This window comes from Podarcis tiliguerta, assembly GCF_965153285.1.
Source record: "Podarcis tiliguerta genome assembly, chromosome: 4".
In the NCBI taxonomy this organism is placed as follows: Eukaryota; Metazoa; Chordata; class Lepidosauria; order Squamata; family Lacertidae; genus Podarcis; species Podarcis tiliguerta.
In genome coordinates, this window is record NC_139537.1 from 24,043,705 (window position 1) to 24,061,362 (window position 17,658).

A 17,658-nucleotide genomic window follows, 5' to 3' on the forward strand; every position below is an offset into this window, starting at 1 on the left:
AGCAGGTTAGGAGGGATTTCATAGGCAGACACATATGGAGGAACCTAGATTTTGACAATAAGGTTACAAGCTCTTGCATATGTTTAGGCTTTGTCCATCCCACTCATAACAGTGGGGTTTATCCATACCAAGCTAGGGATGTAAAAAGCAGACTGGCACAATCCCATAACTGATGTCATGTTGGAAATGGCATTAAGAGAAGTGTAGGCACCAATGATGAAAATGGATGACATGTTTTATAGGGATTCCCATATGGTTTTTCTAGTGCTCAGTGATGCATGCGAGTGAAATGTTATACCAGAACTCCATGTGTTCCCAGCATTCTGTCCTTGTTCCTTCAGACTTCTCAGCTACATTAGTTATGAACAAAAAGTGCTTCTCTGCCTAATCAAGCCAATCACCTCCAGAAGATTCTACGAAAATGCTGTGTGCAGGATGAAACTTGTCAATCAGAAATGGAGGGAGAAAGGAAGAATAGACAGGATTGGAAACATCTTAAGTCTACCAAGAAGGGAGCCCTATACAATCCAGATTTGCCCTAACAGCTCCTGCACTGAAAATAGGCCAGGACACCTCTAAATGTTCTGCCTGTGGATATAGAATAGTTCACAACTCTCACTACAGAGTTGGAACATAAGGTGGCTTCAACATTATTCAGTGATTAACTCAGGTTCACACTTGACAAAGAGCCATAGCCAGTCCTGACAGCCTACATGTTACACGTGTTTTTGAAACATATAAGGTGTGCACCCAAGCCACATGATGTTTGGACCAGCTCTTTGATGAGATTCTCTGAAAGACTGACTTCTGTTTCAACATGTTGAAGATCTGTGAGGGGAGCTCTCAATGTCTTTTCAATCCTATGAAAAGCAGCCATGATGGGGTCTCTGAATTGGGCCTGTGGTGGGATCTAACCCTTTATCCCCACATTGAATTCTCCCTTCCCCAAAGCTGCTGTTATTGTGGTGGGGAAGACTTAACCAGCTTTAAGCAATGAAGCTTGTAAGTTTCCTCCTCCACAGCTACAAGCAGTTTCTGGGGGACAGGCAGTGGCGGAACAGTTACACTCTGCCTTCCCCAGGCTGTGTCCCCAGTCCAAACTGGGCCTTTCTTCTTTTTTTGTAACAAAATTGCAACTCCTGTGCAATGTCTAATTTGGATCCTCCGTTGTTTAGTACAAAATTGCAATATGCCAATAATTCACCGCAGGTTTCACAACATCACCAACTCTTGTTCCCAGAGTACAGTACCAGCTTCCATTGCAGTCAAGGGCAATGACATGAGCAATATCTACCCCAAGATTATTTTAAAATGCACCCATTTCATATCCAACTCAAAATGGTAATAAATAATGTCAGTATAGTTATATATGGGCAAATGGGTGATTTCTGCCTTAAAAATAGGCAAAGACACACTGTTCCTCTGCCCTATGTGAAATATCTCAATACGTAATTCTCTTGGAGTCTTTATAGGATCAATGTATATTTTTCCTCATCTAGAGTAAAGAAAAAAAAACAATAATTTCATACCAACAGCATGTGCTAACTGCCCCATTTCATTCATATGTGTGTATACACACACATTTTTACTGTTAAATAAATGTCTAGCATCTAAATTTATGGCACAATCAAACTGCCTCATCCACAGCTTTACTGAAACAAAAAATGAGTGCTTTTTGGAAAGCATGCCATTTAGTAGGATGAAAAGCTAAGGAGCCAAATCAACAGCTTCCTTTAAGCTTGGGCAGTCCCATAAATTTGCAGACCAAGTAACAGTTTTGCTTCACTAAGCAAAGCATGGCAATTTGATTTCCCTGGGATAGTGAAGCACTATGCTGTGGGGGGAGGGGGGACGGACTGGCCTCAGAATCAGACATTTTGAAGACTTTGGTGCAATATCATTTTAGTCTAGATAAATAATTCAGTAGAGGCCATTAAAAATTAACCAAGGAAGGAATTTTCATAGGAGAAGCATATGAACTGAAGCCAACCAATTCTGTTCATTGCTAACCTAGGAGGTTTAACGGGCAACCAATTCAATTCTTCAGTAACAGTAAGCATGTGTTTGCTTTGTCAAGACAGGGCCTGTCTTAAATCTACTGCATGTGCTTTATTCCTATGACTGCTAATGGCTGGAATCCACATACCATTTATCCCAGGCTACTCAAATCAATTGAATTGCTCCAGAATAAGTGCATTGTGGACTCCTGCCAATGAAGCAATGCATGTGCACTGAGATGAGAACCAAGTCTTTGTCTCAGATGCAGACCACACCTCTGGCACCTCTTTACAATCTATGGGAGCAAAATAAGATCACACAGAGCAATCCATGCCTTTAAAAGAAAGCTCCTGTTTAAAAAACATATGCCACAGAAAATACTGGAAGTATACATAACAACATAATATATTCTAAAAACATGTAAAAGGTACCAAGTGACCTATAAGTGCAAAGAGTAAAAAATACCGAATACCTGATGTAGCATACTCTTTTCATGTTATGTACAGGGAAACAACTGTACAAGCATCATCCCAAGCAGAAGTCTAAACAAATAAAGCCTTCTTTGAAGAATAAAAATAATAATGACATCATTATTAAAGAATACAGCATCTTTGGGATCTGGAAGATCATTTCTGCCTATCAAGGCTGTAGAAATACATGAATTTCTGTTATTAAAATGCACATCTCTACAGAATGCCTCTAGCATGGCCACTTGCACATGGTTCATTCCCTTAATTCCAGCACTCCACTATTTTTCTCAATCACCAGAGTGCTCTACAGATCACAGAAGGGAATGAAATACACCTAACACATGTTTATTGAACATCCTCTTCAGTGCATTGTCTTAGGCACTGTTTATTTTCTAGTGTACAAATATAATCTTCTTATTAAAAATAAAATCATCATGGTCAAAATTAGTGGCAATTTGTAAGCTGCGGAATTAATGATTTCAAAATCATTAGCCACTCAAGTCTATAATTTGATGCACATCTGCCTGTAAGCAAGACCACTGAACAGGACTTCCTTCAGAGCCACCCCACACCAGATTGCACTGCACAAAATGGTGCTTTGTGAATAATTAAGGGTCAGTTCTTAAGACCCTGGTTCATGGCAGCATGTGGGTTGAGTGTAACACTGCTGATGAGGGCAGGGCAAAATGCAGGCACAAAATGAAAGGCTTGGATCTGGTTAAATAAGGAAGCATCACACACCAAGTCAGCACTGATACAGTTAACTCACATGTTGTTGGTGCAGTGTGGTGCTTCCACAGGCTATGTTTTGGAAGTGTGGGAAGCACCTTACATTGCTTCTCTTCAGGTCAAAGCATCATGTAAGAATTGAGTTCCACATATTCCTGGCTACTGAAAGCGCCTTGGAGTTGAAACACTGATAATAGTTTGATGAGTTTGCAGTTCTGAGACAGACATGTATAAAGATCATTCTCACATGACCTGTACGCAATCACACAAACACCCTATGAATGCAATGTCTGCAAGACTTGCCCTGCGGACACTACATTCATGCAGAATATACCACATCTTCAAATTGTGGACTCATCCCTATGTCCACAGAGCCTTGCCCTGATTCATAAATCAGCCAATCCCCTTACTATGATAAAACAAACAAACACTCTTCTTCTTCTCCTCCTCCTCCTTTTCAGGATGATTGTCATCAACTTATAAATACTACTAGCAGACAACTGAACAGCTACCAAAATGGGTCCTACAAACTGGTAGCTACAAACTGGGCAAACAATGTTATTATCTTTCTGATCCCCTCCACAGGTCTACTTGCTACATGCCAGCCATTTCACCTAAACAGTCGTGTGTTAGGAGAACAACACTCTTGTTGATTGTAGTGAATAGACTTCCAGCATAGTAAACAAGGTAGTTTTCACTCCAAACTGACATTACAAAACTGTGATCATTCATACATCATTGGAGTGTTAACAAAAATGATATTATTGCTAGTCAGATGTATACTTGGTGCTACTCCCTTACCAGCAAAATTGTGTGAGCACTGTTGGTAATGGAAACTGCTCTGTCATGCACAATCATTGTTTAAAGTGTTGCTAGTATCCCTGGAAGATACTGAGAGTGATTTACACTGCTCCCATTTTACTGTGACAAAAATGGTTGTATGTGTGATGCCTTCTGTGCTTACTAGCCTTTGAAAGAAAAGCAACAACTGGATGTAAAATGAAAAAGCAAGAAAATGAAAGACAACACAATTTTAATGGACATCTTAGTCATAAATGGAAGGGGAATTTTATCTATGGGTAACTCTAATGTTTCTTCATACATAACAGGCTACAGATCAGCAAAATGCATATGGTGAAAAATGGCAAGAGAGATAAGGACTCCCAAATGGCAACGTTGTTTCATAGGATTTTAAAAGATACACCACTGTTCTGACCTGCAGCTAACTCTTCCGGCATATTACAACATCCTCTTTCCAGCTCAACTTTCAGCACCCTGCAGCACTTCTCTACACAACTGCCCTTTTAAACAAAATGCTATAATAGTTTTGCATAAAAAGCATGCAGAAACAGCATGATCTTCACTGATGTAAAACAATGAATAGCTGTTTATTATCCAGCTTGGAATAAAATTTTGTGTCCCTGGATTCTTTCCTTCTGGAGTATTACAGCCACAAGGGGACAGTCTGTGTAATTTGATGTAGTCTCAGGGCCTTCAATGGGAGGGACTACACGCACAAGGACGAGTCAATCATTCTCCATCCCAAATCTACAAAAAACACACAAGCACTCAAGCAGAATCAGGTCAAATGTGAATCCCATTCTCAGGCAAAGTTAAATAACTGTCAAAATGATTTGGCAACATTTGCTATTTGTACCATTGGTCTGTTTGTCTGTGCATGGAAGTTTATGTGCCCTTCAGCATATTACAGAAATGTGTGCATGTATTGTATGTGTATCCATAGGAATATACATGCATATGTACAATATGAATTTGTAAATGGCTGCACACCTGCAACCACTCACAAATACATTCTGAGAAAGTATACAAAATAAACCCACCTGGGTTCATTAGCACTCTGCTTCTAAACATGTTTTTTTAAAAACTTGGGAGACCCATTGATTACCACTGAACTACTTATTGCCAATTAATGCCAATTAAGCATGCTTAGAACTCAGCTTTCAGGGTCTAGCACATAGCAACAAAGTAAATATGGGGTGAAAGGCTAAGATATGACCATTGCCTTGCTCCTTTGGATAATGGAAGACATGGCCCACCCCAACCTTGTTGCATGTAATTTGCAAAAGCAGTTTCCCCACTATTATCTGGGATTTCTGTGGACCATAGCCTGTATCTGCATGGTTGCAAGCAATATACATTATTGACTGGGATCCAATGGTCTGTTTAAGTTCATGGAAAGGCTTTGCTGTAGCCTAATGATGATTTTGTTTGAACTGCTGATCCCCATGCCATATTACAAACTGCTTTAACAGAGCTCCTGCTCTCCCCTTCAAAACCAGTTTACTATGTGGCATGTGGGTTGCTGTTTAGGAACATATGTCTGAAGTCCCCTTAGGATCACAAAACTTTGTTTCACTGTTGACCACTGGGACCACAGCGTCACATGCCCAAAGGGATGGGGAGTTGGGAATTATGTTTCTTGTCCACTTGCTTCCCAACCCTCCATGTGAAGTGGCAAATGACTTATGAAACGGAATATACTTTAAAAAGCAGTTTGTGACAACATGTGGTGATCAGCTGATCAAAGTAAAAAGAAGAGATAAATCCCACATGGCTTACTCAAGCCCTTGCACATGCCTAAAATCATCCTTGGGAGTTTGACCTTTGTAAATAAGCATTCCGGTTCTTGATATTTTTGGGGGGCAGTTCTGATATAGGCTACATTAATGCAATTGAAAATCAAGGTGATATAAGCAGCCTAGCTGTGGGCAAGAATACAACCATTATATGTTCTAGCTTCTCTTCATTAACCTTAATGCTCTTATTCAAATGTATATTATGTGAACCAATATTTACTTATGGGAACTTAAAAAGGAGAGGTTAAACGAACTCTTATAATTGATTTAAGGAAGGAAATTTAGAATTTTCTACATCACAAAATATATATCGTTTTTTAAAGTAAGTTTTACTTTCTTAAAAAATAAATAGGACCTCTGAAACAAGCTCTTTGCCTAGTGGTGTTCTGCTTTATTAATTTATTTTTGTTTAAGCCCTGTCATATTAGACCACAATGGGGTTGTTTCTATCTTGAAAATAAATCTTTAGGCACATCATGTGATGCTGCTTCACTGAAAAGATGTCAATACAGCAACCACTTTTCAGTAGCACTGCTTATATTCAGTGGCAACAGACATGTCTGTTTTGTCCATGGTGATAAAATTATTTAATGGAGTAACAGTTCGCCAACTTTCTTCTCTTTCTTAAAGGAAAATAATCTTAAAGTCTAAAAGTTGGTATGTGTGTGAAATACAAACTTTCACACAGCAAATACCAAAAGCTAAATTTATTAACATTTGAAAACAAACATTTTAAAAATTGGTTTGCAGCCTCAGGCTTTAGCTCTGCAAGTACTAAACTGAAATTCTATTTTTTAGAAAGTCCTGAAAATAAGGGGTTTGCAGCGAAAACACCATTAGATCCTTGGTTCCAGTATTATGCATGCTCTTGTAAGATTAACACAATAGACTTGCCTATCCTTGGATGTTAGAGCCAATATAAAATTTTGCTCTAGTTACTGTACTTTTAAGAAGGTCCATACATTTAGAACTGTAAAATTATCAAGCTATAAAAACTAATTTTGTTTCAACTCTAGTAAATACAGAAAGACATTTTAATTTAAAAAAGCTGTAGCACTAAGAGTATCATATGCATCTATCTATACATGAAGAACCATTTATTGTATAAATGTTGTAGTTGTCTCTATATTGGCATTTAGGAAAGTTATTCCCTTGAACCTGATTATTTTGTGCATTGGAAAAATATTGGTGTAAACAACTGAGAGTTCACTAGATGTCTTCATTATCCACTTACACTAGGACAGATCCAAAGCAAACAGACAGACAAACAAAAATATATCTTATTATAGAAATCCATCTAACTTGCTAATCTACCTTTCACAAGTGAGTTGAATCTGCTGCTGGTTGACAGTGCTCTTTCTATCTCAGGTTAAATACCTGGGATTTTATGGTTGTTGCTATTACTCTGCTTGACATTTTCCCACAGTTAGAGCAAACATTTCTCAGTATAGGCTAAAAACATTTAAAACAAACAAATGTAAAATTATATATACTGGAAAACTTCTTTTGGTCCTCTCTTTCCCAATTTGTGTCTTCTTTGAAGAATTCATGGCACAAGTTTGCATTATTATATTTTATATACCTAATCAAAGTCCTGCTTCCACAAAAGACATGGAAAAGTGGCTTCCCGAGTGGTTTAGTGCTTCAGAAAAACAGATACAAATGTTAAAAAAGTGCTCAAAAAGAATCTAACTTTATATTTATATATATACTATATATCAAGATGGACTTTAGAAGCACACATCCCTTTTGTTCACAGAAAGGGCACATGTAGGTGTCTTCCTTTAGATGATGCCAAACTGCTTATTAGCAGGTTTCTGCAAGACTGACACACCCATATTTATCTCCTTCTATTTTTTGGCACTTTCATGATATGTGGCTGTTTTACCTGTTGTCCCTGCTAGGCTCCGGTAACTTGCCCGGTGTACAAGCACTTTAGAAACTGGGATTTTTGTTCTAGGGATCTCACTTTTGGTAGGCTGGTGGTGTGCAAGATGATGGCTATTACTGGTATCTGGGCCATGACTGCCATGTGGCGACGTAAAATGCTTGATACTGATGGGTATCTTGGAGTCCTTGAGTGAAGTTGTATGGGTTTTGACTGGGCATGTTGTTGTTACTGGAGACAGTGGCTTGCAACAAGACACAGAGGTGACGTCTTCTGCAGAAGTAACTGTGGCTGTATTTTCATCTGGATCAGCATACAGATCATAGAGAGCATCCCCACTGTAGCTGTCCCTGGGAATTACCTCTTTCTGGATACTGTTGGCATTGTCCTCCTCTGGCCCAGGTGTTGTGGAATCCCAATAGCCTTCATCGCTGCTGGGGATGGCTTCCTGTGGTTCCTTTTCCCTACACTTCTGGTCATTCTTGTGGCTGTGGTGAACTGGAATCTGGTTGAAACCAATGTGCTTCCCAGTTGTCGATGCATCCTGAACCTTTTTGGTACAACCGCCACCTCTGGAGCCCTCGAGGGATTCTTTCCCTCCCCCCGGGGTCTCCTGCGGCTTCTCCGCTTGCGACAACACATCCCAGAACTCTGGGGCGCACGTGTCCCCCACCTGTTCAGGGCTGGCCATCTCTTCTCCTCCTCCTTGATAGGTCACCACGCTGGGGGGCTTTTTGGAAGCCCCCGCTTTGCCAACCCCAGGGGCGCTCTTGTCGCTTCCACCTGCGCCACCGCCGCTGCCCACGTCCTCCTCCTGGTCGGCAATAATGTCCCCACAGCCTGTAAGAGAGTCAAAGCTTTTCAGTGAAGTCACGTCAGCAAACATCAAACAAATACGGTCAATGGACGGCTCAGAGGGTGGATCAAGAGAGGAAGGGTCAGGGGCTGCCGCCGCCGCCTCTTGGCTGCGTTCACACTCGGGTTCAACAGGGGGGGAAGGCTCGATGGGGATGTCACCTGTTATGGCGCCGTCCTCCTGGGTCCCTGGGCCATCGCCATCTCCGGGGGGCGGCTCGGGGCGGCTTTCCTGCACCGGGGGCTGGATCCCGGGGGGCTCGGCTCCCAGTGGTGGTGAGGTACGTGGGGTGGGCTCCCTGGCACCGACGTCCTGCTGCTCTTGGGTGGGCATGGCCTCAGCGCTGGGGTGGGCCAGCAGCAGCATCTGGTCCCCACTGGCCACCCCTGAGGGGGTCTGGGGGGCTGCAGCCGCCGCCGCTGGGGGTCGTGGCGCCTCCTCTTTGATGCACTCCAGGCTGGCCGTGAGGGAGCCGGGCCTGAGGTGGCTGGCCTGTCCCTCGGCGCCGTCTCCGGCCTCGTCCTCCTTGCTGGGCTTGTCCCTGCGGTGCCACCTCATGCTGTTGAAGAGCCCCTTGAGCCCCCCGCGCCCTTTGGGTCTCTCCCCTTTGCCGCCTTCGCCCGAGCGGCCGTTTTTGCGCAGCAGAGAGAAGAAGCGGTGGGACTTGCTCGCCGCCGAGCAGGGGGAATAATCCTTGGGGGCTCCGCCGCCGCCGCCGCCAAACTGGTCATCCCCTCCGCCGCCGCCTCCTCCTCCTCCCGGTTCCTCCTTCTTGCCGCCTTCGAGCACCACCTCGGCCAGCCCGTCGTGGGTCTTGCTCCTCACCATGCCCGGCTGCCCTCCGCCCGCTTCCCCGCCTTTGCCTTTGCCGCCGCTCCTCACGCCGAAGATGCTGGGCATGGCGCCGCCGGACTTCCTGCGCTTGAACAATTTGAAGGCGGTTTTGTTGAGCTTGCCCGATGGCGGCGGCTGATCGCCCACCGCGCTGAGCTCGGCACAGTCGCCGTGCACGTCCATGGCGGCGGCGGCGGCTGCCTTCCCCTCCTGCAGCTCCCCGCCGATGCCTGATTCCTTTCCCTCGCTCGTTCTCTCGCTCACTGACAGCCTCCTCGCTGCTGCTGCTGCTGCGGCCGCCGCTGCCTCCTGCCCGTCACCATGGCAACCCCGGCACGGCTAAGCAGCTTTTAGTCAGCCCTAGGCCTGGGCCTGCGCCAGGCCTCCGCCGCCGCCGTCCATCCGCTCGCTCCGCAGCCAACCTGAGCTGTTACAGCAGCCCACAATCAAAGCCAGAAAGCGGGGATGGCGGGAGGGAAGGAGGGGCGAAGGGAGAGGCGACTCCCCCCTCCCCACCCCACCCTCCGCGGCTTTCCAAAAGCGGGGAGGGGGAGGGCTTATATAACTTAATCCATTTGGGGCTGCTGTGACTGCGGCTGCTCGCTCGCTTAGCATATGCCTGGGCAGGGACGGAGGGAGGGGGCTGCTTTATTTGGGGCGCACGAGGAGGCTGTTGCTTACACACCAGAAGTATTGGGAAGCGGGGGGGATGTGGATCATCCACCAGCACAACTCCTTTCCTCACGCTTTTAAGCTCCTGTTTTATTCTCTCCCCAGCACCTGGCTTCTTTTTATTTAAAGGAAGAGGTGGTGGGGCTGGAGCCTTTCTCCACTACAGCACACCCTCAAGTTTCCCAACTCCATTTTGCGGGGAAAGATACTCTGCATATGCTTGAAGGCACTTTCTCAGAAGGAAGCCTGAGCGTTAGAAAAGAAACCAAAAGGGTCAGATGCAAATTGCATGCTGGAAACCCTTTTAAAAACCAAGCATTGGAAAGAGGGCATGCATCTCATGTAGCCAGAAGGATGGAAACAAAGGGTGCATTTTATTATACAGCAAGTCTAATAAACTGGGCAACTTTCATGGGGTCTGGTGGCATTCCTCTTCCAAAAGCCTTTCAAAGATGTGTTTCCCTAGAACCTAGAACACATTTCAGCATCAATCCCCAAATTGTAGAAAGAAAACATTCAGGATTTTCAAATCCTCTGCCCATGTTACTAGTAAGGATGTGAAAACAACAACTCAGTTCATCAGAAATTTCTGGACCAATTAAAATAGTTTTGGTGTGCATAAATAATCCTATGTTAGGTACAAGTACAGTAAACAACAGCAACCTGTACAGATAATGCAAAAAGTAATTTGATTCAGAGCTCAGTCCTGTTATCCTCCAGAGTTAACAGCAGCTGGCGGGGAGGGTTGCATCAGGAGAATAATGCAGGAGAAAGAGTTAACCACCCCTCCCCCTAGGCCCACTTCTTCAGTCACTGCTTCTTCCCCCATGACGGCTTTAAGATAAAAACAAAAATGTCAGGAAATCCAGTCACAGATCTCTCATGTGACATTGACAGAGTCCTTTCTTACTTACTCTCCTGAACAGTTACAGGCCAGCTAACTCTTCCAGAACATTTTGCATCCACAGGATGTCGGCTTGAATAACTCCCACAAGGCATACTTGTGATTTTTTCCCCCTTCTGAATGTTTTATCCATGTAACTTGTTCAAAAATGAGATCTGAGGCTAGATTTCTAGTATTTCTGATAGATGTAATCATTTCTGAGCAAACTGGGGGGATGAAACATTCCTGTGAAACGATTTTCTCCACTATCCACTACATGGAACAGCTGCATTGGGTGTGGCCCTGGAGATATGTAGGAACGGGTCCTTTTGGGAAGTTAGTCTCCTGAATTCCTTTGTATTCCCATCTTCATAGGTTGCGTGACAGACTATATTTGCAAGAGACCATATCAGACCCATTATCATAGCCAATTATCAGCTGCAGTATCCCTGCCCAAAGAGCTGCTTACGCCATATCAAAAATGCAAGCTGAGATTACTGCTTCTATTGTTCTGTGTAATGAGAATCACGAATGATTAAATAACATTTAAGTACCACAGAAGAACTTATCTTGTGTTTTAATACCCACTATGCTTAATGCACTCACTGGAAGGACAGATCGTGAAGCTGATGCTACAATACTTTGGTCACCTCATGAGAAGAGAAAACTCCCTGGAAAAGACCCTGATGTTGGGAAAGATGGAGGGCACAAGGAGAAGGGGACGACAGAGGACAAGATGGTTGGATAGTGTTCTCGAAGCTACCAGCATGAGTTTGACCAAACTGCGGGAGGTAGTGGAAGACAGGAGTGCCTGGCGTGCTCTGGTCCATGGGGTCACGAAGAGTTGGACACAACTAAACAACTAAACAACAACATGCTTAATGCCTACTATGCTAACTGTGGACAATATATCTTCCTAGCTTAAGATCTTGAAGTGGTTGTTTACAAAATTCTAACTACCACAAATATTGTGCATATTCCAGTGGTTTCCAACCAGGGTGCCATGGCACCCTGGGGTGCCTTGAATGGTGGTCAGGGGTGCCACAGGCAACACTGTCCTCTGTCCCTCTTTCCTTCCTTCCCTCCTTAGATGCCCTCTTGCATCTCTGCCTCCCAAAGACTTGCACAGCTGTTTGTTACAGCAGCCCTGGCTACAAGCTCCCCAGGCAAATGCTGCCTCTGGGGCTGGTCAGGGGGTGCTGGTTGCCAGGAGCTGAGGCAGCCTCAGAGTAAGCAAGCAAACAGGCAAGGGAGCCTAGCCAGCCAGCCCACCAGCCCTTGCTGTTGGGAATGGACAGACAAGTTCTGGGCTCCTGTGGGACAGTGTGAGGAGGCACCTCTCTTTGGGGCAGGAGGGGGGCAACTCAGAGACCGGGGGGGGAGCAGCAGTTGCCCAGAAGACTCCCAAGGATGGGGAGAGGAGAGGAGGCTGAGGGACTACTCCACAAGAGAGGGTATTTGAAAAAAAGTGAGAGGCTGCCAGCTCTGCAGGCAAGGGGTGATATAATTGGGCTCCTGGGTGCCACAGGGACCACAGAAAAAAATTAGTTGGTCAAAGGATATGTAGACTAAAAAAAGGTCCACCTGGCATATGCCATAGAAAAGCTGACAATCAGGTGACAAATTCTATTGGCAATGCTTTGGCTGTTCACCACTTTTAACAGCTAGCATGTATTTGCATTAATTCATTTGGTATAGGAGGAATGCAAAGTAGTGATTTTGCCTCCTGGTCATCTCTATGCTTCCAGCAAACCACTAACGAATACTCTATTCATACAGTTGTTCAGGTACTGGGTCAAGGAAAGCTTACTTGTCAGAATGAGAGTGATAACAGATGCAGAGAACAAACAGATGAGCCGACAAACCCATCAAGTCATAACATTTTCATTATTTTTAGTGTATACGTCGTGTTGTCTCCGTCATTACTTAGTGATTCAGAACAAAGTTGTTACATAAGCAAATAAAATGTAACATTCATGGAGAATAGAGAAAACATATTTACTTCAGAAGTTGAATGTTGGTGGCTGGTAGTCATGCAATGCAAAAACACTGTGCACCTGGAGGAGAGGAGGAAAATTGAGTGTGATGTTTATTATGTTTATTATTATTATTACATTTATATCCCACCTTTCATCCAAATAGTTTAATATGGGGTATGTGGGTCTCCCCATCTCCATTTTATCCTTACAACAACCTCTAAGGCAGATTAGGCTAAGAGACTATGCCTGGCCAAACATCACCCAGTTACTTTCATGGCTGAGTGGGGATTTGAAGTTTGGTCTCCCAGGACCAAGGCCAAATCTCTAACTGCTGCATCACACTGACTTGTGTTGCTTACGTTTTTACCTTTCTTCTCGGCCAAACATGACTCCTAAAACACCTTATGGTAAGATCAAACCATGACTAAATTATTTTTAAAATATAATTTAAAAAAGAATGCGATCATCTCACAAATACTATAAATAGTACCACTAAACAATCAGATAACAAAACTCTCCTAAAAAGAATGATTTTTGTCAGCCCCCTAAACATGCAAAATGCGTAGCCACCCAGAAATCTTAAGGCAGGATGCCACAAGGGAGAAAGCATTTTTTTCTGGCTTGCCACTTGTAACTCAGTAGTGGCCCAGGCACCCACAACATTTTAAATGAGGGGGCTGGGCCATGTCAATATTCCACAGCCGGGCGGGCTCCATCGGGTCCTCCTGCTGCTGAAATGGGCTCTGGTGGGCTCTCCTGCCGCTGCAATGGGCTCCAGCAGGCCTTTTGGAGGGTGTGCTGGGGCTTCTCCCAGCTAGTGATGTCATGCATGGTACACTGGGCATCCACCATGTTGGGCGGAACCCGACACACCTGGTGGGTAATCACTATGTGGTGGGGGAAAATTGAATTGTATGAATCCATGTTTGGTCAGAACCAGGGATTTCCATAGTTTAGTGGCCTTGTATTACGCCAGAAGCAAATTGTTTTTAATCAGTATAAGGAAAGTTAAACATCAGGTATAAGATAACAAAATGGCAATATTGGGTTGTGATCCTGAATACATTTTCTTACAAGCAGTTGAACAGAAATCAATGGAATCCCATTTCTGTGCTTCCAAGTTAATGGGTCAGTGATGTGATGTTTAATTGCTGCTATTTGCAGAATTTCTGAGGGCATTAAGAGATCTGATATAAGCAAATATTTGCAATAAGTGTACAAAGTGTAATAAATGGTGTGCATTCTATGGGGGCAATTGCAAGATCCTTTAATGCAAATAGCTTTTGTGTGCATAATAGGAGTGTTTATAGAGTGGTAATGTTGCTCCATGTTATTAGCTATGGGGAACTATGTACATCTGAAATCTGGGTCAGAGAGTGTGCTTTGTAAATTTGCCATAGGGCTTGTTTTTTATTCTCAAGGAAGAAAAGGCTTCTGATGTTAGGTCCAGAGGTCTAGCATTCCTTGCTCATTGCCAGCAACCCACCCACAGCTGCCACATTACATAATGCAGATATTCACACAAAACCATTCTTTCAAAGCTCAAGTAAACAGAAGCCCATGCTGGAAAAGTGAACAAAAAAGGCTCACAAATCTGGCTGGAAGAAGCTGCACAATGTAAGTAAAAGTTTACAAATGACGAAACCTTATTGTGCAGCATTTCTGTCTGATGGTGTATGGGAGGATTAAATGGCTCAAAATCTCATGAAAAAGGTTGGTTTTCTTGTGATTGTGCACAGACACCAATGCTACCTCCAGGTCTGGGCTCCAGCAGGTTCCTATTGGTGGTGGCAGTAGGAGTGGTAATATATTATTATCATTATTCACCACTTTTAAAAAGAAAACTCAAAGCAACTTACAATATAATACAAAACCAAAACCAATATAAGACTAAAACAAAATAAAAGCTAAGCACATTCACATACCTAAAAGGCGGTCTAACACATCCAGTGCCGTGATCTGTGTCATGTTGTCATTGCGAGCAACCCAGAATTTTAATTATCAACACTACCGCCTATGTCAGGGGTGGGGAAACTGCCTGTGGCCCTCCAAACAGCTCTGTCTGAGAGAGCCAGTGTGGTGTAGTGGTTAAGAGCGGTAGTCTCGTAATCTGGGGGACTGGGTTCGCATCTCCGCTCCTCCACCTGCAGCTGCTGGGTGACCTTGAGCCAGTCACACTTCTTTGAAATCTCTCAGCCCCACTCACCTCACAGAGTGTTTGTTGTGGGGGAGGAAGGGAAAGGAGAATGTTAGCCGCTTTGAGACTCCTGAAGGGGAGTGAAAGGCGGGATATCAAATCCAAATCCAAACTGTCTGGCCCTCATAATTCTCCCCAGGCCACACCCCTCACTGGTCCTGTTTCACACCCCAGGTATTTTTGCCTGTCTAGAAAGTGTCATTGAACTGTGAGAATGCCTCTTGCTTGTCTGGATGAAGGATATGGAAGACGAGTGTGTGCATAAAATTAGCCTAATGTGTACAAAATAAACTTTACATTCATTGCTTTGTCTACTTTTGCCTCTGGCCCCACTTATCACTGGCATGTGGCTCGTGAAAGCTTGCTCAGATGGCAATGCAGCCCTTGTATGTTGGAGTGGGGAATGCTTTTTGGCTCAAAGTATTGTTCCAGGGCATTGTGGGAAATTTAAACAATGGGCAGCTCCCAGGCTCAGTTGCCCAGAATGGGAAGCCCATCTCCAACATCAGTGGTGGGCTCATCCAAGGTTCTTTGCCCCCACAGCTGCCCTTGGATGCCAGGTACGGATGCCAGCCCTGATATACACAAACACATCTGTGCCATATCAGTAAATGGTGCCAAGCTGCGTGCACAAAGCAATCCATTCAAGGAAGGTCTCATCTACATCGATATAGAGGTTTGTGGGAAGTTTCATTGTGGCTGTCCAGCAGTACCCTTTTTTGGGCCACACACTATTGCTATCCACATTAATGTCTGCTATCAGTTCTGGCTGCAGGTTTCAGAAAGGACTTTCTGCCCATTCATGTGTCCTCTCCCCTTGGGTCCAGACTGCACAACTGTCCCAAGGGAGAGTGCAAGGCATGTGAAGACAGGAAATGACAGCAAGGAATTTCTGGGGGCCAACAGTGGGTTCCCAGCACAGAGGGAGCCTTGGCAGGTGCCTAACGATGCCTACCTCTGAAGCTGGCCCTTTCGGCTAAGGCACAATGGAGGGAAGACACTAAATCAATAAAACACCTTTTGTATACATACACCCAAAGGGGTTCTCTTTTATCTTATAGAATCATATAATTGAGTTGGACTGGACCTTGAGGGTTATTTAGTCCAACCCCCTGCCATCCAACCTCTGCTTTAAAACCTCCAGTGAAGGAGAGTCCACCACCTTCTGAGGGAGTCAATTCCTCTGTCAAACAGCTCTCACAGTCAGAAAGTTCTACCTGGTGTTTAGCCAGAATCTCCTTTCTTGAAACTTGAATCCATTAGTTCATGTCCTATCCTTTGGAGAAAACAAGCTTGCTCCATCTTCCATGTGACAGCCCTTGAGATCTTTGAAGCTGGCTATCATATCTCCTCTCAGTCTCTTCTTTTCCAGGCTCAACATAAATATCTTTTATGTCGTTTTTCAATTGTCTGCTGAGGACAAGCTTTGAGATGCAATTTGGTTAGGAAAACAGAAAACAACAGAGACGATTGTTCTGGGTAGGAGAGCTGGCCTTGCTCTGATGACAGAGAGAGTTGAAAGACTTGGGTCTGTCTCAACCACTTCAAGGAATTTGGCACGTGTCTCTAAGTAAGCTGTATTTTAGCCTGTTACTATTATTACGATAATGATGATTTGGAGTGTATTTCAGATACTGTATTTGGTCCATAAGTCATTTAAGGGATTTAAACACTAATGTGAGTACCTTGAATTGGGTCCAGAAATGAATTGGTAGCCAATACAGCTGCTTTAGAACAGAAGTTATGTGGGTTCTAAATGAATCTAACCAGTGCTTTTTTTCTTAAAAAAATGTTTAGGGGTACTCTCATTTTCCCACTCATATTGAAATACTGCCCCCCCAGTGAGGCCAAACTTAGATTCATAAAATGTTTAGGGGTACACGTACCCCTGTGTACCCCCAGAAAAAAGCACAGAATCTAGCAGTAATAACCTTACAGGGTTGTTGTTGAGGGCATTCTCATCACAGACTTAAAATCCTCAGAGCAGTTTAACAACCAGTCCCACATCCCAGGAACATTTGGAATTGTAGCTCTGTGAGGGGAATAAGGGTCTCCTAATAACTCCCAGGCCCCTCCATCTTTTCTTCTCAGCATCCATTGTCAGTGTCCACTGAGAGCCCTGCTGGATTCTCTCTACCTGAGAGCCAGTGTGGTGTAGTGGTTAAGAGCGGTAGTCTCGTAATCTGGGGAACCGGGTTCGAGTCTCTGCTCCTCCACATGCAACTCCTGGGTGACCTTGGGCCAGTCACACTTCTCCGAAGTCTCTCAGCCCCACTCACCTCACAGAGTGTTTGTTGTGGGGGAGGAAGGGAAAGGAGAATGTTAGCCGCTTTGAGACTCCTGAAGGGGAGTGAAAGGCGGGATATCAAATCCAAACTCTTCTTCTTCTTCTTCTAGTGGGTCTGCTGCATGGGAGACCTTGGACCAGATGCTTTCCCTTGGTCCAACATACCTCACATAGTTGTTGTGAGGGGCGAAATTGAAAACTATGTGTCCTACCCTTGCCTCCTCAGAGGAGAAAAGGATAAAAATGTAATAAAGAATATTCCATATAA

At 44.2% G+C, this 17,658-nt stretch overlaps 1 protein-coding gene and 1 long non-coding RNA gene across 2 annotated transcripts; one reads left to right on the forward strand and one right to left on the reverse strand.

The window, feature by feature from the left end:
- The first annotated feature begins 1,313 nt into the window (after window positions 1-1,313).
- Window positions 1,314-8,957, forward strand: LOC310676006. The gene is made up of 2 exons (XR_014510343.1): window positions 1,314-1,431; window positions 1,500-8,957. It is a non-coding gene; the product is annotated as an uncharacterized lncRNA (long non-coding RNA).
- Window positions 5,860-11,558, reverse strand: AMER2 (APC membrane recruitment protein 2). Its single transcript, XM_083437135.1, has 2 exons — window positions 8,700-11,558; window positions 5,860-8,522 (listed from the first exon to the last, which is right to left on the reverse strand). The coding sequence occupies exons 1-2, from the start codon at window positions 9,553-9,555 to the stop codon at window positions 7,645-7,647; spliced, it is 1,734 nt and encodes a 577-aa protein (XP_083293261.1). The 5' UTR covers window positions 9,556-11,558; the 3' UTR covers window positions 5,860-7,644.
- Window positions 11,559-17,658: the final 6,100 nt, after the last annotated feature.